This window comes from Cervus canadensis, chromosome 24 (assembly GCF_019320065.1).
Source record: "Cervus canadensis isolate Bull #8, Minnesota chromosome 24, ASM1932006v1, whole genome shotgun sequence".
Classification (NCBI taxonomy): domain Eukaryota; kingdom Metazoa; phylum Chordata; class Mammalia; order Artiodactyla; family Cervidae; genus Cervus; species Cervus canadensis.
In genome coordinates, this window is record NC_057409.1 from 1,134,949 (window position 1) to 1,158,020 (window position 23,072).

Genomic DNA, 23,072 nt, shown 5'->3' on the forward strand with positions numbered 1-23,072 from the left:
CCTGCCCTCTTGCAGCTCTCAGTCTAGACGAGAGAGGCAGGCAGTTAGCACTACCTCCCACCCACCCCCTCAGCAAACAAGGCAAAGAGAAAGGAGTGCTGCGTGCTATAGAGAATAAATCAGAGACAGTGGATGCAGGCCTGGGGCCACGTAGTTAGGGGGTCAGAGGGGGCCTCTCAGAGGAGGTGGCGTATAAACTGAGCCCCTAATGGTGAGGAGGATCCAACCACGGGAGGGCCCAGGGGGAGGATATTCGAATCAAACAAACCGACACAGAAGCCTGCGATCAGGGCAGCTGGCGTGGCCGTGGCTCCGGGAGCCAGCAGGGAAGGCTGGGCTCTGAGACCCGACGGTGGGTGAGCTGGTTCAGCTGCCTTGCAGGCTGCATCAGGTTTGGATTTCATCCTCGGAGCAAGGAAAAAACCAAACGTGGCTCCAAGCAGGGGACCAGCGGGACCTGGTTTGCCTTTTGGAAGGGTCATCTGATGCTTCTGACCGGTGTGCGGGAGGGAACTGCGGACCCGGAGGGGCCAGGACGGGAGGCTGGGACCCTCGCAGAGCTCAGGGCCGGGGTGGGGTCCCGCTGAGACGGGGCGGGACTTGGTGCAGGTGGAGGGAGGCCAGGGTGAACGGAGACCAGGGTGGCTGTGGAGAGCTGAGTGAGGCACTGATCGTCAGAGTAAGTGATGTTTTACTGCAACGCTTAAAGAAAATTTAACTGTTTTACTTTAAAGTGATTCTTTACTACTGTGGCTCAGACGGTAAAGTGTCTGTCTACAATGCGGGAGACTGGGTTCGATCCCTGGGTTGGGAAGATTCCCTGGAGAGGGAAATGGCAACCCACTCCAGTACTCTTGCCTAGAAAATCCATGGACTGAGGAGCCTGGTGCAGGCCACTGTCCATGGGGTCGCAAAGAATCAGACATGACTGAGCAACTTCACTTTAAAGAAAAAAGTCAGACCGGCCCACTGTGGGCTTGGCTTGCCTGCCTTTTTTTTTTTTTTTTTAGTGAATAAAGAGCCAGGATTAGGGAAAGGCAGCATCCGGTCCTGTCTTTATTTCAGCTCTTAGTAATTGTTCACCATTGATTTTTTGTGTGTGTGTGTGCTAAATTTTTATTGTAAGAAATTATGTTTAAACCTTTTCTTGATGTCTGAGTATTGCATCCCCCGCTGAAGGGTGCCCCTGGGGTGAACATCCCGCTCTCCTCCCCCTGGTCCTGGCCCAGGTGGAGGCAGTGGGCAGGGGGAAACTTGGGGACAGGTCTGGGCAGTGCTCTGGGCTCGGCCTGGCTGAACTGGTGAGAAGCTGGGGGCCGGGTTGAAGGAGACGAAGGACTTGCCGGGTCTTCGGCTTTTGCTCCTGAAGGCTGGGCTCAGTGGGGTGCTGGGCCCTGTGCGGCGGCCTGATTTAGGGGTTCAGTGACTCAGGCTCCTCACAGTGAGCCTGACTCCTGGCCCCTGCTCGGGGGACAGTGGCCACAGTGCTGTGCTGTGCCGAGTCGCTCAGTCATGTAGCAGTGACACTAATAACAATCAAGACGACCGCGACGTTACCTTAAGTTCTTTAGTCTTGACAACCACACATCATGTATGGATGTGAGACTTGAACTGTAAAGAAAGCTGAACACCGAAGAATTGATGCTATTGGACTATGGTGTTGGAGAAGACTCTTGAGAGTCCCTTGGACTGCAAGGAGATCCAACCAGTCCATCCTAAAGGAGATCGGTCCTGAATATTCATTGGAAGGGCTGAAGCTGAAGCTCCAATACTTTGGCCACCTGATGGGAAGAACTGACTCATTGGAAAAGACCCTGATGCTGGGAAAGATTGAGGGCGGGAGGAGAAGGGGACGACAGAGGATGAGATGGTTGGATGGCATCACTGACTTGATGGACATGAGTTTGAGTAAACTCTGAGAGCTGGTGATGGACAGGGAGGCCTGGCATGCTGCAGTCCATGGGGTGGCAAAGAGTCGGACACAACTGAGCGACTGAACTGAGCTGACCGGAGTGTTGGCCACAAGGGTCAGGTCCTTCCGGGACCTGTCTGTGCCAGGCTCCGCCCTGGGCCATTCCCGGGGATGGACTCTGTGATCCCCAGCCACCCTGAGATGGAGATCCAGGGGCCGTCACTTGCTCACGGCCCTGGGAAGGAGAGTACCCTGACCCTTGCCTGATCTGCTCCTCCCCAGCCCGGCCTTGGCTGGCACATGGCCAGCGCAGTTCCCCCTCAGACATCGCCGGCCTCTGTGGGCCTCCAGTCCTACCCCATTAGTAAGGGCTGCCTGCGGGGGGTCCTGCCGGCTCTTGCCCCAGGGGCACAGCCTGTGAGCGGATTCCGGTCCACCCGCCTGCAGCTCTCCTGACCCGAGCAGATCCCATAGAGAAGGACTTCCGGGTGCGGAGTGCATCATCCCGTCTGCCCCAGGGCGCTGGACCTCTGCGGAATGCAGGACACAGGCCTGCCCTGACAGGTCACGCCCGGGGTGGAGGCGTCCCAGACAGGCCGCTGCCCCGGGGCCTCCCTGAAAGGACGCCCTCCACCCCCGAGCCGGGAGTTACTCGCCTCCTGTCACCGGGGGTCGTCCCCATGTGAAGCCCTTGGGCTGAAAGCACCCTCAGGCCCACTGGTGTCATGGTTTGGGGGTTTTCTGATGGCCTGATTGCTGAGGTGGTAGGAGGTTCTTCTTGGACTTGGGCTCCATCTGAGCTGTAGGCCCGTCCCTGGAGGGTGATTGGGGGGGGGCAAGGGGAAGGTTCAGGGCAAACCCATTTCCCCCTGCAGGCTGAGGTTCCATGACAGGCCTGCCAGGGGCTCGGGGCTCGGGGCGTGGGTGGGCTGCTGCCCGCTCCAGGTAGCTGTCATATACAGGTGTCCCGGGGGGCCGAGGGCTGCAGCCCAGAGCTGCAGAGGCAGGCTTGCTTGGGCCTCAGCGCACCAGGCAAGTGGCCTCAGTGCTGTCCGCTCCATCAGCCAGAGTTACCGTCAGTGGGTCCCTGTCCCCGAAGTCTGGGCCACCGTTGCCCCTCCCCCACAGTGCTGTTGGCTGATGGAGTTACTCCCGTGAAGTGCTAACGTGTCCCAGCAGAAGTCCTCCTGACCAGTGGCTGCTGCCGGGGACTCAGGCCCTGCCAAGGGCGTTACGTCCACCATCTCTAGTCAGGGTCCTGCCGAGATGCCAGGGTCCCATGACCATGAGGAGCTGGTCTGTGGGGTCCCCTAGCTGGTAGCACATCCCAGGGGGTTCTAGGGGTGAAGAACCCACCTGCCAGTGCAGGAAACTTAAGAGACGTGGGTTGGATCCCTGGGTCAGAAAGATCCCCTGGAGGAGGACATGGCAACCCACCCTAGTATTCTTGCGCGGAGAATCCCCATGGACAGAGGAGCCCGGCGGGGTGCAGTCCACGGGGTCACAAAGAGTCGGACACGCCTGAGTGACCGAGCGCGCATGCTGGTAGCAGCTGAGCTGGGACTGGAGCCACTGGCTGCACCCAGAGCCCGGCCGTTCAAGGAACCTTTGAGTCTTCGCCCCCGCCTCAGGCCCGGGCTCTGCTGACTGGCTGACGGCTGGCCCGCTGGGGTTGCCATGGAAACACCCAAGCCAGGCTGCGGTCCCCACGCCACCCCCCACCCCCGCCCCACCAATCCAAGAGGAGAGGAGCAGGAAGGGCCAGGCACTCAGTGGGCTGTGGGCCCCCAAGAGACAAGGTGATGGGTGCAGGGCCTGAGGGTGCCCGGGAGACCGGGTGTGAGCTCCCGGCCCGGCACATGCTGTCCCCCAGGGGGCCACGGCCTCCAGCGTGGTGGCCCGGCCTTCGGGTAGCGTTTTAACCGAAAAGAGCACTGGGCTGGGATTCACAGCTAGATTCCGTCCCTGACTCCGCCGTTCCCTGCTGTGTGACCCTCAGCCAGTCACGTCCCCCTGTCCTCCGAGTTCACGTTTGCCAGCCTCTCAGCAAGGGGGCTGCGGCAGGTGACCCCTTTGGGTCCCGTCTCCCGTGGCCCTTGGAGACTTCATCATTAGATCATCCCAGCGGGCCCGGGACGAGCAGGCCATGGGCACCAGCAGAGGGCAGCACCTGCCTGCTCAAAGGCCCTGCGGTGGCCGCGTCCTCCCCAGGCACCCCCACGCTCCCCAGCCAGCTTCCTCCTTGTTCTGGCTGGAGTTTCCAGCAAGGCCCCTGAAAGCGCCAGGCCCTCCCCTCACACTGCCATCCTGGCCAGAGACGTGGACGGCAGATTTAGTTCAGGAAGAGGCCTGAGGGCCACTGGCGTGGGGTTGGGGGCTGTGATGCTGAGGAGTAAGCAGCCGTGGTCCTCAGTGACAGCGCCGCGCGGACGGAGCCCCCAGACCGCGGACCGGCCCTCCGGTCCTGGCGGGGTCGGCTGAGGGGGGGCTCTGTCAACCCGGGACCCCCTCTGTCGTGCTTCTCAGGGGGTATGGGAAGGCCAAGGGTGCATGCCGCCTCTATGGCCTCGGGCAGTTGCTTGTTTTCTGTGGACCTCATCTTCCCCACGTATGAAATATGAGCGGTGCATGTCCATGGTTTTCAACAAAGCCCAGGTTGGAAATCCCTCTGCTGGCCCAGAGATTCGTTCAGGCTGCAGAAGGTTCCAGGAGGGCGGAGGTCACCTGTGAGTGCCTGGGGGCTGCCTGGGAGGAACCTGCCCCTCGCTGGCCCTGCCCGCAGGGGCCTGGCTGGGGGCCTGAAGGGGACGCAGGAACCGGCAGGGTTAGCAGCCCCTGACGGACGTGCAGACCAGCCGGTGCTGCCAGACGTCAGCACCCCCGGCACCGCGATGCTCACCCCGTGTGCCCTCTGTCTCTGCAGCTCGGGGCCCTGGTCCACAGTCCCGTCAGCTGTCCTCTGCTGGGCTTCTCGGCCATCAGCACCTCCCTGCCACAGGGCTACCTCTGGGTGAGTAACCCCCACGTCCAGCCGGGGCCTCGGGCCTCGGGGCACGAGCAGAGGGGAGGCACCTGGGAGGGGTGCTGGAGAAAGCGGCCAGCCCGTGGGCCCCGTTGTGCGCACCTTCACCCAGCGAGGTCTTCCTGGGGACTCCGCGGCAGGCTCTGTGCTCAGAGCTGGCATGTGTGACCTCAGCAGGGACAACAGAAAGCCAGGGGACCGATCAGAGAGTAGGATTCTTGCAACTGGCCTTGGTGCTGTGACAGAAATGAACAGAGCAGTGCGGAGTATCGGGATGGCAGGTCTTGCCCCCGGGCGTCAGGAGGCAAGGCTGCCCTTCTCTCTCAGAGATCCCAGCCCACCTTTTTGCACCGGGATTCTGCAGAGCCTGCCTTGATCCACATCCGTGACGTGCTCCTCATGTGACTTGTGGTGCAGACTGTGGCCTCCCATAGGTTTCCTGAGGTTCCAGCCTCACCACCCCTCCGGTCAGTCTTCAGGCATTCAGGCAGGGAAACTCTGGCTTACCCTTCAGAGTCCAGCCCAACTGTCCCTTCTGAGGGTGATTTCTTCTTCACTGTTTTTCCAGTGTCTAGTATATGATGTATCTACCCATCCACTATCCTTCCATCCATCCATTAATCTTCATCCATCCATCCATTAATCTTCATCCATCCATCCATTAATCTTCATCCATCCATCCATTATCCTTCCATCCACCCATCTATCTGTTATCCTTCCATCCATCCATCCACCGTTAGAATCATCTGTTCATCTACCCATCCATCCATCCATCCATTCATTCAGCTAGTCGCTGTCCCTTCCATCCATCTGTTCATCCATCCATCCATCCATCATCCAAAAGTCCTTGTAATCATCTGTCCATCCTTCTAGCCATCCATCCATCCATCCTTCATCCATCCATTCATCCAGCCTTCTATCCCATCCGTCCATTCTTCTATCCATTCATCCTTGTGATCATCCATCCATCCCTTCATCCATTCAGCAAGGATACGATGAGTGTCTACCATGTGCTAAATGCAGAGGTAAAACTGAAGGAGACAGGGCACAGTGTATGCTTGCTCTTTGTTGCTTGAAATTTTCCTTAAAGATAAAGCAATAGAAAGCTGGCTGGGTACCTAGTCCACCTTAGCTCTTTTCCTGATTTTCTTTGGGCCCCGAATCTAACTTGTTGCCGTGGCAGCTGGGAACAAGTGACCTTCAGTGACCGCAGGACACCTGTGGGCAGGAGCGGGCATGTTTCTCTTGGTGCCTAACCCCCGTGACAAGCAGATGCTCAGGGGGGCGGGTCATGGGAGGCAGGGGCTGCGTCTGCGTCCACCCAGGAGGTGCTCACCTGACGGCCTCTCTCGCCTCTCCCGTAGGTCGGAGGTGGGCAGGAGGGTGCAGGCGGCCACGTGGAGATCTTCTCCCTGAACCGGCCGTCACCCCGCACGGTCAAGTCTTTCCCGCTGGCGTCCCCCGTGCTCTGCATGGAGTACATTCCAGAGCCAGAGGAGGGCGACGGCAGAGACGGGGATGAGGGCTGCCCCGCTGCTGACGCCTCGGCCGGGGTGCACCCCATCATCTGCCTCGGGCTCCAGGACGGCAGGTGAGGGGCCCGGGCCAGGGAGGGGCTGGGAACCCTGGGCTCTGCCACTCCAGCTTCACTCCTCACCCCCAACATTCGGTGCCCCTGGTAGGAAGCAGGAGGTGGGGGCCAGGAGTGGGAAGTGGGGCCCAGAGTGGGAAGTGGGGTTCAGGAACAGGAAGTGGGGGCAAGGAGTGGGAAGTGGGGGCCCGGAGTGGGAAGTGGGGTTCAGGAGCAGTAAGTGGAGAGCAGAAGCAGGAAGTGGGGGCCTGGAGCAGGAAGTGGGGACCAGGAACTGGAAGTGGGGGCCAGGAGCGGGAAGTGGGGGCTAGGAGCGGGAAGTGGGGGCCTGGAGCAGGAAGTGGGGGCCAGGAGCAGGAAATGGGGGCCAGGAGCAGAAAGTGGGGGCCAGGAGCGGGAAGTGGGGGCCTGGAGCGGGAAGTGGGGGTCAGGAGCAGTAAGTGGAGAGCAGAAGCAGGAAGTGGGGGCCTGGAGCAGGAAGTGGGGACCAGGAACTGGAAGTGGGGGCCAGGAGCGGGAAGTGGGGGCCTGGAGCGGAGAGTGGGGGCCAGGAGCGGAAGTGGGGCCTGGAGGAAGAAGGGGACTGGGAAGTGGGGGCCAGGAGCGGAAGTGGGGGCCCGAGGATGTGGGGGGCGGAAAGTGGGGGCCAGGAGCAGAAAGTGGGGGCCAGGAGCGGGAAGTGGGGGCCAAGTGAGCAGGGAAGCAGTGGGGGCCAGGAGCGGAAAGTGGGGGCCAGGAGCGAGAAGTGGGGGCCAGGAGTGGGGGCCTGGAGCGGGAGGTGGGGGCCTGGAGCGGGAGGTGGGGACCAGGAACTGGAAGTGGGGGCCAGGAGCGGGAAGTGGGGGCCAGGAGCGGGAAGTGGGGGCCTGGAGCGGGAAGTGGGGGCCAGGAGCAGGAAATGGGGGCCAGGAGCAGAAAGTGGGGGCCAGGAACGGGAAGTGGGGGCCTGGAGCGGGAGGTGGGGGCCTGGAGCGGGAGGTGGGGGCCTGGAGCGGGAGGTAGGGTTCAGGAGCAGGAAGCGGGGGCCGGGAGCGGGAAGTGGGGGCCGGGATGCCCAGCCAGTGTCAGGAGCTGCTCACACTTTAACCAGGACGATCCAGGGGCAGCTCTGTGCCAGCTGGCTTCCCCCCCGGAGTGTGGTCCTCGGGCGACGCTGGCCCCGCTCTGCGGCAGAGCTGGGTGTGGGTCCTCTACTTCCCTGGGCCGTGTGGCCCTCTGTGAAGTGGTGTGACCATCCCCCGCGTGTGGGGCTGCTGCGGGAGCTCGCCAAGACGTGAGACACGTGAAGGCTTCAGGTCCCTTTGCTGTCACTGCCCGCGTCCAGCCGTCTGTGGCGTCAGCTAGCCTTGCAGGGCAAGTGAGGGTGCGGGGTGTGCCCAGGCTGTGAGACCTGCTGGCGAGGCGGCCCCCCCTGTAAGGCCTGCCTGGAGCTGGTGAGTCAGCAAACACTTCCGTGCAGCAGGGGCCGCCCCTGCCCGAGCTTGGCCTGCTGGAAGGCCCAGCCATGTGGATGGAGGGTGAGCATTCATCCCGTTAACTGGACTGTGAAGACGGCTGTGAAGAACCTGAGATGGGCTGCACCCCCATCCTCGTGTCTCCGTGCGCCTGGCACCTGCCGTAGAGTCCGGGGACTTTATGCACACCTGCTGTGTGCTGCTCCCTAGGCCAGGAGCTGTGAGCCTCGCAGGGGCTCATTTCCCGCATGAGCAGCCGGGGGGAGGAGCTGAAAGCTAATATACTTAGAACCAACTTGGAGGCACTAGAGGCTCCATGCTGTCCGGGTCTGGGTTCACGGGGGCCTTGTGAACACTTTGCTTTTAATGAGATCAAATTCAAACTACATAAAATTTATCATTTTAGCCATTTAAAATCATGCAATTCAGTGGTTTCCAGTACATTCATGATGGGTAGCCATCACCACTACTTAATAACATTCTCGTCACATCCCCCAGAACCTGTGTATCACCTCACATTCCCCGCCCCAACCCCTGGGAACCACTAACCTGTTCCCATCCACTGGTCTAGGTTTGTCTCTTCCGCTCACTTCATACGAACGGATTCACGCAGCGTGCGGCCTTTTGTGCCTGCCTTCTCTCGTTCCCCCTAACGTTTCAAGGTTCATCCGGGTAGTGCACACGCTGGGGCTTTGTTCCTTGGTGTGGCCGTGAGGTAGGCAGCCCGGCCCCATTTTTCAGAGAGGACTGAGGCTCAGTGGTCCAGGCTGGCCAGCTGGAGGGGGACAGTCAGCTGGGTTTGCCCTCAGATGTGACCCTGGAAACCGTTCTCCCAGCCCCCCAGCTGTGCTGTGCCCAGAGACCCCTGTTTTCCGCGGGCTCTGACCCCAGCCCATGGAGAAGTCTGAACAGTGGCCTGGCCACACAGCGGGAGGCAGGCTGAGCTGGTGGGAGGTGGAGCTGGGGGCTGGAGCCCTCTCGCCAGGAGGGCGGGGGGGCTAAGTGAGTCACCGCCTCTCCCCGCAGCGTCCTGCTTTACAGCAGCGTGGACACGGGCACGCAGTGCCTGGCGGCCTGCCGGAGCCCCGGCCTGCAGCCCGTGCTCTGCCTGCGACACAGCGCCTTCCACCTGCTGGCCGGCCTGCAGGATGGCACCCTCGCCGCCTACCCTCGGACCAGCGGTAAGGATGCGGTGCTGGGGGTGGTGGGAGCCGCCCTGGGCCCCGGCCAAGCGCCAGACCCAGGACCAGGGAGGCAGCTCGGCGAAGAGTCTGGGAATCAAGTGCTGGAGAGACTGCAGGTCCCTGATCCCCATCAGGGGCCCCAAAGGGACGGGGCGCTCACTGTCCTACGGACAGCTCAGCCCATTGCAGGAGACTCTGCTGCGTAGGAACAGGGTCTCTGGGCTCAGGGAGACCTGGCTTCACATCTGGGCGCTGCCCTGATGACAGGCATGTCCGCGGGTGAGCGGCTGCTCCTGTGGGCCTCGGCTTCCTCATCTGTAAAATGGGGATGATGGTAACACCCGCTGCTCATAGGTACAGGAGCGGGTGAGCCTTTCAGTGAAGGCAAAGCTTAGCCCGGCACAGGCGGTGCCCAGCGGGGTCAGGCACTTCGGTCTCCGCTGTTCGATCGAGCCGTCGATGGCACAGACGATGACGTCTGGAGGGAAGGCGGACGGCGTCTGAGCTGCCGTGCTCCGGGACGGGGTGACGTGGCGCGTTCTTTTAATTCTCACCACGAGCCTCGGGAGTGGCCGCCTCCGGACGGAGACCGATGCTGAGGTGCAGGAAGGGATGTGAGTGCTACGGTCGCCTCCCTCACGGCTTCCTCAGCTCCCAGTCCAAGGACAGGAGCCGGGGTGGAGGGGAGCAGGTCCAAGACCAGCGCCCCCAGAGGCTGTGCTGAAGCCTCAGCCTTCCTGCCCGCCCCTGCCCCGCCCCGCCTCTGATTGCTGCGTCATCACAGCCTGTTGCAGCTTATAAGCAGATATTTGTACTGAGCTTTTTGTTTTTGCCACTTGGCACTGTGTTGGTATTTTAAATTAGCTTTTGATAAGGCGTTTATAGTTTTTAATTACGGGGGTAGAGGGAGGGGAGGTGATCCCCCTCACTGTCAGACACACCGTGTGTGAGTGTCGGGCCGGGCTCAGATCTTCGGCAGTCTGCACCAGGGCTTCTGGAGGAACGGCCACCCTCTGGCTCCTGCGGGAGTCAGGGCGCCCGGCCTGGCCCGCTCTGCATCCCCCCCAGCCCCCAGATGGGCTGCCTCGGGCCTTTCCCCATTAGCTCCTGACTCTTCAGTTTGGGAGTGCTGGTTGGGAGGAGGTGGGCAGGGTGTATCCGTGTGCCGGAGCTTCCAGGACCAAGTACCGCAGGCCGCGTGGTTTCAGCAGCCTGATTTACTGACTGCCATCTGGAGGGTGGGGTTTGAGAGCAGGGTGTCGGCCGGGCCGTGCTCTCCCTGAAGGCGCCGGGGACGGGTCTGTTCCAGGCCTGTCTCCCGGTTTCAGGGGGTTCCTTGGCTTGTGGCAGCATAACCCCCATCTTCACGCGGGGCTCTCTTTGGGGGAGCCTGTGTCCAGAGAACCCCTTGGGTCACGCCCCACCCTCCTCCAGCGTGACCTCATCTTAACCAGTTCCATCAGCAGTCCTACCAGCAAACAAAAAAAGGTCGTGTGCTGAGGTGCTAGGGGTTGAGGCGCCAATGAATGAATTTGGGGGACACAGTTCAACCCATTGAGGGTTGGGGTCTAAGCACTGACTTTCAGCCTGGGGTTTCTCAGAACCAGAAGAGCCACTGGGGACCATTGGACCCAACTCCCTCACTTTCTGGGTGGAAAGGGACTCCGCGGAGCCCCATGGGTGAGCCAAGACCCGAACCTCAGGGTCCTCCTCCCAGGACTGGAGTCCTCTCCAGCTTTCAGGGGGCTTTGGCTGCTCTGGGCAGAGCGGGGTGGCGTCTGGCCTGGAGGAGGAATTGAGATGCTCCAGGAGCCGTCCTGCCTTGCAGACGTCTGTCCCCCAGATGTTTACCGAGCACCCATTAGGCCCCGTGGATGTGGTGGCCAGCAAACCGGACGTGAGTCCACCCTCACGGCTTACAGTGGGAGATAAGACAGGTTTGTAGATGAGTCGAGCGAGCCCGCAGGAAGCTGACGGTTATAGGTGGCGCTGGTGGTGCCAAGGGGCGGCGCAGGGTGTTGGGTGAGGGCCTGGCCCTCTGTGCCCGGGATGGGCTGGTTGGCAAAGCCCCTCTAAGGGGCGGGACCCCGAAGCTGAGACTGAAGAGAAGCGGCCAGCAGTGGTGAGATGACTGTGAGGACTCTCGGGTCACTGGGCCGCCTGGAGCCCGGGGCTGTCGGAGCTGGAGGGGCCTCGGGGTCCAAGCAGTGTGGCCGTGGCAGGCAGCCTGCGGCCCTCAGGGTCTCTGCTTGTCTGCGTTCCTTCCTTCCTTCCTTCCTTCCTTCACTCGCTCAGCAGGTACGCGTTCATGAGGTGCCAGGTGAGCCCGTCCCTGTCCATCCTGGGTTTGGGCAGAGCTGCCTGCGTGCCCTCTGTCCATTCCCCCTCCTGGTCTGTCTCCGAGCAGAGACAGGGACTTGACCAGGCCTGGTGGGGCTGCAGGAATGTCCCTGGTTAGCCACTGGGGGCGGGGGCCACAGCTGCCCCCCAGAGGAGCCAGATGACGGGGTGGGTGAGGGGGGCTGAGGGGTCAGGAGGAGCCCGATGACGGGATGGGTGAGGGGGGCTGAGGGGTCAGGAGGAGCCCGATGACGGGATGGGTGAGGGGGGCTGAGGGGTCAGGAGGAGCCCGATGACGGGATGGGTGAGGGGGGCTGAGCGGTCAGGAGGAGCCCGATGACGGGATGGGTGAGGGGGGCTGAGGGGTCAGGAGGAGCCCGATGACGGGATGGGTGAGGGTGGGCTGGGGGGTCAGGAGGAGCCCGATGACGGGATGGGTGAGGGTGGGCTGGGGGGTCAGGCTGTCGGGATCGGGTCCCCACTGTGAGAGACTGGACCTGTCCCTGTTTCTCCTCTCGGGGCCTCAGTTTCCCCACCTGTAAAGTGGGCGCGAATCCCACCCCTCCGCACAGGGTGGCTGTGAGCGCCAGGGCCAGGCATCGCAGGTGCTCAGCACGGAGCATGGGGACAGGCGTGCGTTTCCCTCCCTACCAGCAGCGTCACTGTTGTGATCACTCCCGGGGTACTGGCCGCCCTTTGGGTCCCCTCGACCTCAGTGGCTTTCTGTCTGTGTCCTCCCTTCTGGCCCCAGACCCCCGAGGACCCCGCTGGGCTTTCTGCCTGCAGTGCGCAGCGGGAGGGACGCCTGCCTCTCGAAGTTGCCTTTGCTGTGACAGGGCCTTGGTCTCCATTCACTAGACGTCAGCGCGGGTCCAGGTCCAGACAAATGGGCTGTCATGCCGGGGCGGGTGTGACTTTGGAGGTGTGCATGCCTGTTCTGGAATTGTGTATGGACAGCCGCTGGAGGGCGGGGAGAGTGGGGAGGGTCGTGGACCCCCCAGAAGGCTTGGGGTGGGCAGGGGGCTGGCCCTGCCCAGAGTGCCCGCTGATCCCGACTGAAGTCTTAGACTTGCGGCCTGTGGAGGCTGCGAAGAATCTTAGAGGTCAGAACTCTGGGGTGAGAGGGTGATCTGCTTGTGACATCTGTCACCCCGTTGACCACGAGGGGTGAAAGTGAAAGTGAAGTTGCTCAGTCATGTCCAACTCTTTGCGACCCGTGGACTGTGCAGTCCATGGAGTTCTCCAGGCCAGGATACTGGAGTGGGTGGCCTTTCCCTTCTCCAGGGGACCTTCCCAACCCAGGGATTGAACCCAGCTCTCCCACATCGCAGGCGGATTCTTTACCAGCCGAGCCAGCAGGGACACCGCAGGGAGCTGAGACAAACCCAGGGGGGCGCCAGGCTTGACTCAGCAGAATTCCATCCCCTTGGGGTGCAGGCGGGAAAACGGAGTCCCAGCAAGGGACAGCCTCTTGTCCAGGGTCCTACCGTGGGCCCCTGAATCGAGGAATTCCTGTCCTGTGTTCTTTTTGACATAATGATATTGGTATTATTAAATTTTTTTAGAAGCATTTTTAATTGGAGGATTAATTAATTTAATTGGAAACTATAATGTGTTGGTTTCTGCCAGACAACAACGTGAATCAGCTGTAAACATATGCAAGTCCCCTCCCTCTCGACCCTCCCTGGTGTTATTACTTTTTATCGGTTAATCATTTTGTCCTGAAGCCAGGTCTCTTAGGAGATACCAGCAAGTGGAAGGGTGGTCAGGACACGTGTGACCCTCAGGGGTATCAGACGCTTCCCCTCCCCCAGGCAGGCGCTGCTCCTGGGGGGCAGAGTGTACGGGGGCTCGGGGGCGATGCTGCTCCCAGGGCAGAGCGTGCGTGTCCGCTGTCGGGGCGCGGTTCCAGCGTGTCTGACCGCTGCCTTCCTCACCGGCCCGGGTGGCGGGCGTTCCGGCTTCTGGCCGCTGGGGGGCGCTCAGAGCACCGCCTTTCTGTGGCTCTGGTTTCCTGGGGGGGCCACGGTCTGCGGTGGAGGCCCGGGCGCCTGTGGTCCCTCTTCCCTCCTGGACTCCAGCCCTGGGCTCAGAGATGTTTGGAAACTCTAGGAACCTGAGAGAGCAGCCAGGAATGGGGACCAGGGTCAGCTGAGTTCCGGCCCTGGCTGGCCGGCACACCCCCGCCTGGGGTGTCTGCGCAGACGTCCCGGGCTCCCCGCGTCCCTGCCGTCGCGTGAGTCCAGTGAGGTCCGCACGCTTGCGCAGGCGGCTGCCTGGAGGCAAGGGACAGCCAACGGCCAGGGCTGACCCGCGGCCGGCCCTGCCCAGCCGCGTGGTCTGAACTGGTTCTTTCAGCCCTGCGCCTCAGTTTTCTCAGTTGTAAAAGAGGGAAAAGAATAGAATCTTCCCCCCAGGCTGGTGAGAGGTAAGGAAGCAGTTCATGGAGAGAGCGCCCTGCACGCTCACGGATAGCAGAACATGGCGACAGCCGGCGGCGCTCTCCCTCTGCTAAACGTGCCCCACCTTTCCTTTGAGCCTGGCTGCATCTGCGAGGCGTGGGCGCGCTCATCACACCCGCTCTACAGCCCAGAAACTGAGGTTCCCAGCGGCGGCATCGCTTGTCCAAGAACCTGCAGAGGTTGACAGGCTGCAGCCAGGACTCCGGCCCAGCCTGCGTCCCGCGTTCACCGCTGGGAAGGACCCGGCGTGTGTTGGTCGGGCAGGGGTGCCGGGGTGTGCGTGTGTGTATGTGTGTTTCCCGACTCAGCTGAGCTAGGGGTCTTCCAAGTTTAGGGGGTGCTGAGGGGGAGAGGAGGCCCTGTTTCACAGAAGGGGAGGATGTGGTGGGGGAACCTGCTCTGCCGTCCGGGGGCTCCTCTGCAGACAGGGGTGCCCGTCCCACCGCCCAGCAGCTGGCTCGGAGGGACGGCCTGCGCCAGGGCTACCCTGCACCCCTTCCAGGGACCCGGCGGAGGAGCAGTGGGGGGCCGGGGCCTGGTACCCAGCGGCAGGCTCCGTCCTTCCTCCCTCCACCGCCCGCCCCTCAGGGGTGGGCCCCACTTCCTGCTCAACCCTCCGGGCCCACCTGGCACCCTGGCAGGACAGGACAGCCAGGGGGGTTCTGTGTGGCGTCAGGCGTGACTGCAGAGAAAAACCCGTCTCAGTGGACACTGCTCGCACGCCAGGGGAAATCCTTGGTCTGTTCTTGGGTGAACTGAGCATCCCTCGGGTGGGCAGAGGAGAGCGTCATTCCACGCTGGGCCAGGTCCCTTCATCTGCCCATCTTCAGGGATCGTGGGCTGGGGGCCGATGGCCTATGAGGACTTCCTCCTTCCACACCTGGGGTGGTGGCATCTCTGGAGGAGGAACGTCATTGGAGATCTCAGTAGAGGTGACAGAGTGCCTTGGAGTGGGTGAGAAGGTCTGTGAGAAGCAAGGACAGTCTCAGTAAGTTACGGCCTCTGAAAAGTCCTCGGAGAGAGTCTTGTTGGTGGCACTCTCCCCATTCTCCAGATGGGGAGACTGAGGCCTTGAGAAGGCGAGAGAGACTCTCGAGGTCCATAGTGAGCTGCTCACAGAACCCAGTCCGGGACACTTCCCACCACATGCTGCCTTCTTGGCAGGGCTGTCTGGATGCGGCCTCTTCCGGGAAGCCTTCCTGGATTTCCCCTGTGCAGAGCTGGTTCTTTCCCTCTTAATGGTGCTCAAGGCCGTCTGTGCCCGCCTGGCCACTTGGGCCTGGCCCTTTGTGTGGTAACTGTTGATTAACCTTTTGGTCTTGCCGGCCAGGGGGAGTTTTCTTGAGGGCAGGGTGTGTGTCTGATTTATTTCTGCCTCCGTAGCCCTGAGCACGGGGCCCGGTGAGTCGGCGTGCGTGTGGGGTGAAAGCATGGGAGAGGGGAGAGGAGGAGGGAGGAGCGGGGGGCACCACAGAGGGGAGCAGGGGCTGGCGGGGGGCAAGGGCGGGGGCCGGGAGGAGCCTGGAGCCGGGCTGGGCCCCCGGGGGCCTGGTTCCCGAAGGTTGGGGAGCCCGACCTGTCTGCTGCCCGCCGCCCCCCTGCTGACCTGCCGGCTTCCTCTCCCTGCAGGAAGCGTCCCCTGGGACCTGGAGAGTCCGCCCGCGTGCCTGCCAGTGGGGCCGGGGCCCGTCCGAGCCCTGCTGAGCCTGGAGGAGGCCGTGTGGGCCAGCTGTGGGCCCCGGGTCACCGTCCTGGACGCCACCAGCTTGCAGACTCAGGTACCGGCCCTGCCTCGTGGCTCGTGGCCCCAGGGGGCCGTCTCTAGGCGTCCCCTCTGCTGACCCCTCGCACACCCTGCCGGGCACTGCCCTGGGCTCCCAGGGGCGTCTCGGGGTCGTCAGGGTTTCCTGGGCTGCACGGGGGGCGGGATCCCCATGTGGCCGCCCCCTGCCTCCCCCGACACGCTCCCTCAGGGCTGCCGAGAGGGAAGGGTCCCCACCCTGCTGGGCAGTGGGCTCACTCCTCCGTCGTGTCTGCTGCTCCCTGGGGAGCTGGGGCTGGGGTCCCTGTGCCCCCAGGGAGCACAGTGTGTGAGGAGCCACACCCTGGCTAGAGGCCTGAAAACCCGCTCTCTGGGGCTGCCTCTCCTGCCTCCAGCTCACTCAGGGACCGGGCTGTGCTGAGGGAGCAGCCGGTGTGGATGCCGGCACTCGGGGCGCCGGGCTCTTTAGCCACTGTGGACCCCACGGGGAAGGGGCGCTCGGCCAGCACCGGGCTCCTGCCTCATCCCGTCGTGAGCGCTGCCCGATCCTCGGCCGCTGCTATGCGGGCCTCGTCTGGGGGTCCTCCCTGGCCCGGCCTGGACCCTCTCCTGTCGGTGACCAGCAGCCCTGCCCACCCCCTTCGCCGCAGCCCAGGCTCCATGCTGCCTGGCTCCCTGCGGGGTATTTTGGTGACGATCCCTGTTACTTGATTTGCTTGGGTTACCAGCTTGGCCACCAGGCCCCGGGGGAGCCTGAGCCTGACCCTGCTGCCTTCCTGCAAGGACCTTCTTCCTCGCCCCCTCGGTCCTGCCTCAGCTTCTTCAGCAGCCAGGCAGTCTGGGCTGGATCCCGGATGACAGGTCCTGGTTTGGCAGATGCAGACCCTGAGCCCGGGGAGCTGAGGGTGAGCCCCGAGACCCGGGTTGAGCCTCAGGGTCCCAGTGCTGACTCCCTGCCTCTGTTGAAGCTTGAAGCTCAGCCTTCACATCTGCGCCTTCCCGGCTCAGCCTCCTGGTGCTGGCCCTGTGAGCACACACGTTTTCCTGCCCCTTCCCCGGGGTCCCTTCACCTCTGTGTGAGATGATGCTCGGGGGCCCCAGTCCTGGCCAGGGAGGTGTTTGGGTAGCGGCCCTTCGGGGCGCTGGGAAGGCAGGTGGGGTGGGTTTGCCCCCAGCACCTTGGACAGCGGTGAGAGGCCGCGCGCGGGCAGAACCAGAGGGTTTGGGTGTGCAGGTGCCATCAGGTTTTGAGAAGCGTCGGGGGGCTCACGGTGAAACGTGGCCTGCCCCCCCCTTTCGGGGCTGCTTGAACAGCCCTCCCCCCCATAGGCTTGCACCGTGGCACCGGGGACCTTTGGCCTCCCTGCTGGGGCAGGCCTGGCAGAGGGGGTGGGCTCTGGGAGGGGCCAGGGAGGGGCCGCCCCTCCTCTGCTTCTGGATTTCCTGGTCCTCCTTCTCCCTGGCAGATGGGTGGGGACGGGGGGCCCTGACTGGCTGCAGCCTCAGACCCCCTTCCCAGCCCTGCCCCGTCACTGCCTTCCGGGGCCTCTCACCTCAGCCTTCTGGGAGGAAGCTGACCGGGGGAGCTGGCTCCCTGGGCGCTCAGGGTCACTGATGGGCTTGGGTCTCAAGGCGTTTGGGCGGAAGAAGGATGAGTACCCCCTGCAGCCCCCCCAAGCAGACCCCTGCTGTCCCCATGCCACGCCCAGTGTCTTCCCGGGTTTTTCCTGGGCCTGGGGAAATGGCAGCCCCCTCCAGCGTTCTTGCCTGGAGAATCCCAGGGACGGGGGAGCCTGGTGGGTTGCCACCTATGGGGTCGCACAGAGTCGGACACGACTGAAGCGACTTAGCAGCAGCAGCAGCAGGGGCCCAGCTTAGGGCCTTGGTGGATGGGCCTCGTTAGTGTTGTGACTGCCTAACTTGCATCCTTCCCGCCAGATGTGTGATTTCTTCGGGAAGTCAAGCCGCTCCTTTGGAGTCGCTGGTGTGGGTGGGGTGGGGTGTGTGTCCGCATCGCGGGTCTGCCATCCCCTCGCTTCGTTGGCTGGGAGGCCCCCTTCTGCCGACAGCTGTCCCAGGAGCTTGAGACAGATGGACCAAGGGAAGGACAGGGCCCAGGCGTGACCCTGCCTGCCCTCCCCCGATCCCACTCCTCGCCAGCGGCCGCACCGTCCTGCCCAGCCCTCAGCTCAGCTCCGGGAGCCCTGCGGTCCCCAGGGCGGAGGGGCCACACGCTCCAGCGCGAGGCTGCGATGATTTAAGATGAGCTTGGACCCCCCGCTCTTAAGAAGGGCTCAGTGTGGCCCTTGTCCTGCTCTGCATGCACGGGGGCATCGGGTGGGCCCTGGGTGGGGGGAGGCGGGATGGAGGAAGGGGTGGCTGAGGAGGCCCCACGGCAGGGCGAGAGGGAGCCTGGAAATGGAAAAGTTTGTGGGGGCGCGGGGCGGGCAGTTTGCCTTCAGCACACACCATCCTCCACACAGTAACGAGGAGACCGCCATGCATACTTAATAGAGCCTCGCTCCGCCGCTGCTCAGAGAAGAGGAGGCCGACCCACCTCCGCACTGGGCTCCGGGACGGCCATCTGGCTGCTGCTAGAGACCGCCGGACCCAGCCGGGGGCTCCGTGCGCCCGGCCGGAGGACTGGCCTCTGGGCTGGCCTGCTGTCCAGGCTGCCCCGGTCCCCAGGGCTCAGGCGCGTCCTCACCGCGGGGCACGCCTCCGCCTAGAAGGGCGTTGTGCCAGACCCTTCCCCAGGACCAGGAGCCCCGTGGGGGCTGGAGATCTTCCACGCCAGGGGGCCTGGGAGGGTCCTGGCGGTCCTGGGTGTGGTTGCCCATCTCTGGCCCGAATGAGGACATGGAGGGTTCATTTAGAGATTTTGTCAACACTGAGGCGCTTTCTGCAATTTCTCCACCACCAGGAAGTAAAATAATAACCAACACACACTGAGTGCTTAGCATGGACCCGGCCTGGGGTTAAGCGTTTTACGTGTCTTAGCCCACTTAATCCTCAAACCACCCTGTGAGCTGGGTACTTTTATTGTTCGTAATTTACTGGTAAGTGAACAGAGGCCCAGAGAGGTTCAGTGATCGCCCAAAGTCACACAGCCAGAAGGATGCGGAGGTGGGATGGGAGCCCGGGCGTCCGCGTCTGAGTCTGCTCTGAAGCCCCGGGTCGGCCGCTGGGGGCAGAGGGGCGGTCTCCCTGGGCCACACTGTCCGCCACAGTCTCTATCGCATGTAAGTTTCGGGCAGTGTCATCTGTTTAAGTGCCGCGTTCGCCAAAAAGTTTATTTCGGTCTTTCTGTAACCTCTTACTGCTTTTTCCACCAACACATCTTCTGGGCCGAGGATGGACCTGCTCGTTTCCCAGCGTCTGTCTGGCTCCCGTAGCAGGCGCCCTGAGCCAACAGTCACGGAGGATGGGTAGGAGGGGTCCTGATTGGCAGGGCTTCGCGCAGAGAGAGGGCTGGAGGGTGGACTGGAGTGAGACCTCGTCTCAGCTCTTCAGGAGCTCGGAGCAGGCCCAGGATGGTCAACGCTGGCCCAGGGAGGGAAGAACCGTGGGGGGCAGGCCCAGGCCCTGTGGGGGCCCAGGGGAGGAGAGAGGGCTTCCAGACCAGGGAGGAGGGGCGGGAGCAGGGGAGGTCTGGGCGGGGCAGGTGAGCGGGCCTGATGGAGACAGTGGTGGGGGGGGCTTGGGGGTGGGGAGGGGGGGCCACTGGCTCAGGCAGGCCCGGCTGTGTGGGTGGGGGGCTCCCGGGAGCGGCCCTGGGCTGCCGCCCCCATTAGGCCCGCTGGCCTCCGCGGCCGCCCTGACCCTGCAGAGCTGGTGACCGTGCGTGGGGCCCGCCCGTCTCTGGGCTCTCTGCTCGCCCCCCAACTGCTTGTTCAGCCCCTTGATCCCCGCGGAGGCCTCGGTGAGGCCTGTTAAATAATAATGTAGCTCACCAGGGCCTGTGTCAACACCGCATCCTCCGTGTTCATTATCTCGATTGCCACCTTCAAAGTCTAATCCAGTCGTCTGGAGTTCATTTTAACTGATCGCTGGAGGGGAAGCGGGCTGTGGGATGACTGTTGCATCTTAATTAAAAAAAAAAAAAAAGAATGGGGACAGGAGGCCTGAAGCTTGTGGGGCGCCCTCCACCCAGCCGGCGTGGTCGGGGCAGCGGGGCAGGGCGGGGTCTCCCTCCCCAGCTCAGGGGAAGGTGGAGGTGTGATGGGCGGGGCGCCGGAGAAGGGCCTGAGCCGCGGGTGGGTTTCCTGGGTGGGTTTCCTGGGTCGGGGCCGGCAGGGCCCCTTGTGCCGAGGGGGATGCCCACTGGAGGGCGGGGGTCTCTGGCCTCCGCTCCAGGCCCAGCTGGCCCCTCTGCCGCCCTCTGAACGTGCCAGGCTCCTTCCCCTGCCAGGCCTCTGCCTGCGCTCTTGCTCTTCCCCTGCCTGGGGCAGGAACTCCGTGCCCGCGGGCTGTCCCTCGGGCGGCTCCTTCCCGTCCCCCCCCCGCCCCCCCCACCTCGGCTCGGCGGCCCCCTCCTCTGTCACCTCCCCCCCGGTCAGGGTCTGCACACGTCAGCGGCCTCACTGTCCCCAGAGCATTGGTCACCGTCTGCAGCCGTCTCCCAGATGGCTGTTGTCTCTCTGCACCCACCTGGCCGTGAACAGATGAAGACAGGGCGGGGCCTGGTCTTTTTTTGTTGTTTTTTTTCTCGGCAGGATCTTAGTTCCCTGACCAGGGATCGAACCCATGCCCGCTGCACTGGCAGCGCAGAGTCCTAGGCACTGGGCCCCAGGGAAGTCCCATGGCCTATCTTGTCCCCAGAGCTCCCACGGCTGCGTGCTGCGCCCGCCTCTCAGTCAGGGCTGCTGGGCGTTTGCGAAACCGCCCCTGACCCAGGGCGGGTCGGCAGGGCGGCTGCCCGCTGCCTTACATGTTCTTTGGGGCCAGGTGTTGAAAATCTGGGTGGGAGGAGGCTTGGGGTTCTGGGGCCAGTTGGGAAAGCGCCCTGGGAAGAGTTGGGCCTCAGAGGAAGCGGATCAGGTGGGGGAGGCCACACTGGACGCGCTGGGGAGGAGCCCTGGGCAGAGGGTCTGCAGGCGGGCAGGGCTGGGTCCCGCTCGACAGTGGCCGCCAGCGCAGGGCAGAGGGGCTCGGCAGCGGCGGCTGCGTCCCCCCCGACCTGCCCCGTGCCTGCCTTGGCGGCTCCCTCCTGGGGGCCACTGCAGCAGAACAGGCTCCCCCGGCCCTGCCCGGAACGTGCCGGAACGCAGGGCGCCTTGTGTCAGGTTGGGCCCGGGCGTGGCTCCCGCCCCGTGGGGCTCTCCCATTAGGCTCCGACCCCCCACCGCCCCCCAGAAGCCTGTCTGGACCTCCCCCTCCCGCCCTTTCACGGGCACTGGGTCACACCTCGTGACCTGCAGCCGCAGCACCGCAGCGGGCCCCTCTGCTCCGCAGCGCCTGACTTTAGGGGGACGGTTAGTGGGAGCTTAACCGGATGGAGCCCCGTGGGGCCAGCCCACATCTGGTGGGCTCCCACAGCCCCCCCCCTGCCACATTCCTGGGGCCGGGAGCAGGCTGACGCGTGCTCGGTGAAGGGTGTGAAGACAGCAGACGTTTCTTATCCTTTTTTTTTTTTTAACTTTTTTGGCCATGCCGTGTGGCCTGTGGGATCTTCCCCAGCTGGGGTTGAACCTGCGCCCCCTGCGTCGGAAGCACAGAGCCTGAGCCACCGGATGCCAGGGAGCCCAGGCCGAGGGCGTCTCTCTCAGGGGGGTGGGCTCCGTCTGGGGTGGATCTGAGGGTGCGGGTGGGCGGGACAGTCGGCCAGCGGAAGGCGCTTCCCCACGTGCGTGCTGCCGGCTCTCCGGCCTCCTGGGGCTCCAGCGCTGCCTGTCCGTCTGCCTCCCCGGCACCCGGGTGCTGGCTGTGGATACCAAGGCGCGGCAGCAAAGAAACTTCTCCGGCTTCTTGGACCAGCACCCTCCAGACTTCCCTGCCCATCCCCACACCCACCCACCTTCCCCACCCGTGATTTTCACGTTTACTGCCCAAACTTAGTTTGCATGTATTAGCTGTTGTAAATCTATCATAACAGTGTGACGCGGCATGAATAATGCATCACTGGGCTGTAATAGTTTTCTGTCTCCTATCTTATTTATGACATGAAACGGGTGGGAATTTGCAAAAGCGAAATTCAGGCGCAGGGCTTTTTGGGTAATGGCATGCAAATCGGCTTGAGGGGCGGAAAGAGCCACTCAGCCCGCGGGCGTCCGGGGGCCTCCGAGGCCCGGACCCTGGTGTTCAGGCCCCTCAGGCTTTTGGGTCAGGGGGCCTCTTGCTCTGCGGAGTTGTCTCAGTTCCGCAGTTTTAATTTTTTTTTTTAATGTGTCTGTCATCGTTTATTGTTGTCATCCTGTTCTTTTTGCTTTAATTAAAAGTTGGCAGGTGAAACTTAAGAAATCGATTTTCTAAAGGTTGTGGGGACTTCACCGGAGGCTCCAACACTAAGAACGTCCAAAGGAGTGCAAGTGTTTTCTAGCAGCATGAAGGACTGAGGTTAGATGCTCAGAGGGACTTCCTTCCAGGCCGCTTTTGGAGGATGGAGTGTGACCCTGTGGGGGCTTCCTTCCTAGGAGGGCACCGAGGGGTCGGAAGGGGCTCCTGGCCGTGGTTGTGGCCTCTGCCCTCGGGTCTGGGGCTGTGGGGACCCACCTGGAGGATGCCGGCGGGGCTCGGGGGGCTTAGGGGCTGGGGTCTAGCTCCCCTTCTTCTCACCAAGATCTCAGGGCTTTCTTCTAACAGTCAGTCTACCCTTGTCCTGAAAGATGCAGGTTGAGGGAAGGATTTCATGGTTTAAAAACAATAGTTTGAAGTTGTTGGCCGAGGGAACAGGTTCTAGGAATCCGTGGAGGGAGAACAGGGAGACGGTGGAGGGAAGGCGGGATGGGCGGGGGTGATGGCGGGAGAAGAGACTGGGGCCTGAGGCGGGCGGGCGGGAGGGCAGTGGGGTGGATGGCGGCTCTCTGCCCTCTGAGCCCTGTCCCCCAGCATCTCTGGCTGTCAGAGGCTGTCCCCCCTCCACGTAGCTCTTCCGTGTCCACCCCTGGTCCCCCGAGGTTACTCTCCCCGCTGAGCCCTGCTGCACAATCAGGGGAGGAGACACCATAGGAGCAGTTGTCCAATGCCCTGGGATTTGGCAAAGACTCAGCGAGCCGTGGATGGACCTGCGGGATGCCAGGCCTCGGGCTGGGCCTTAGTACAGTGGAGACTGGACGCTCGGGCAGGAGGGATCACGCGGGCAGAGGGTTGGGCTGGTGCCCGGAGTTGAGGGTGAACATGGTCGGGC

General features: G+C 62.9%; 1 protein-coding gene across 13 annotated transcripts in view; it reads left to right on the forward strand.

Annotated features, from left to right (window-relative positions):
* ARHGEF10L (Rho guanine nucleotide exchange factor 10 like) overlaps positions 1–23,072 on the forward strand; it is a 154,132-nt gene that overhangs the window by 109,732 nt on the left and 21,328 nt on the right. For all 13 annotated transcript variants that reach the window (XM_043444602.1, XM_043444601.1, XM_043444606.1 and 10 more), the window contains 4 exons: positions 4,836–4,922; positions 6,299–6,525; positions 9,006–9,160; positions 15,595–15,743. In XM_043444602.1, coding sequence (XP_043300537.1) covers positions 4,836–4,922; positions 6,299–6,525; positions 9,006–9,160; positions 15,595–15,743 — 618 coding nt within the window. The remainder of the gene's footprint in view (positions 1–4,835; positions 4,923–6,298; positions 6,526–9,005; positions 9,161–15,594; positions 15,744–23,072) is intronic.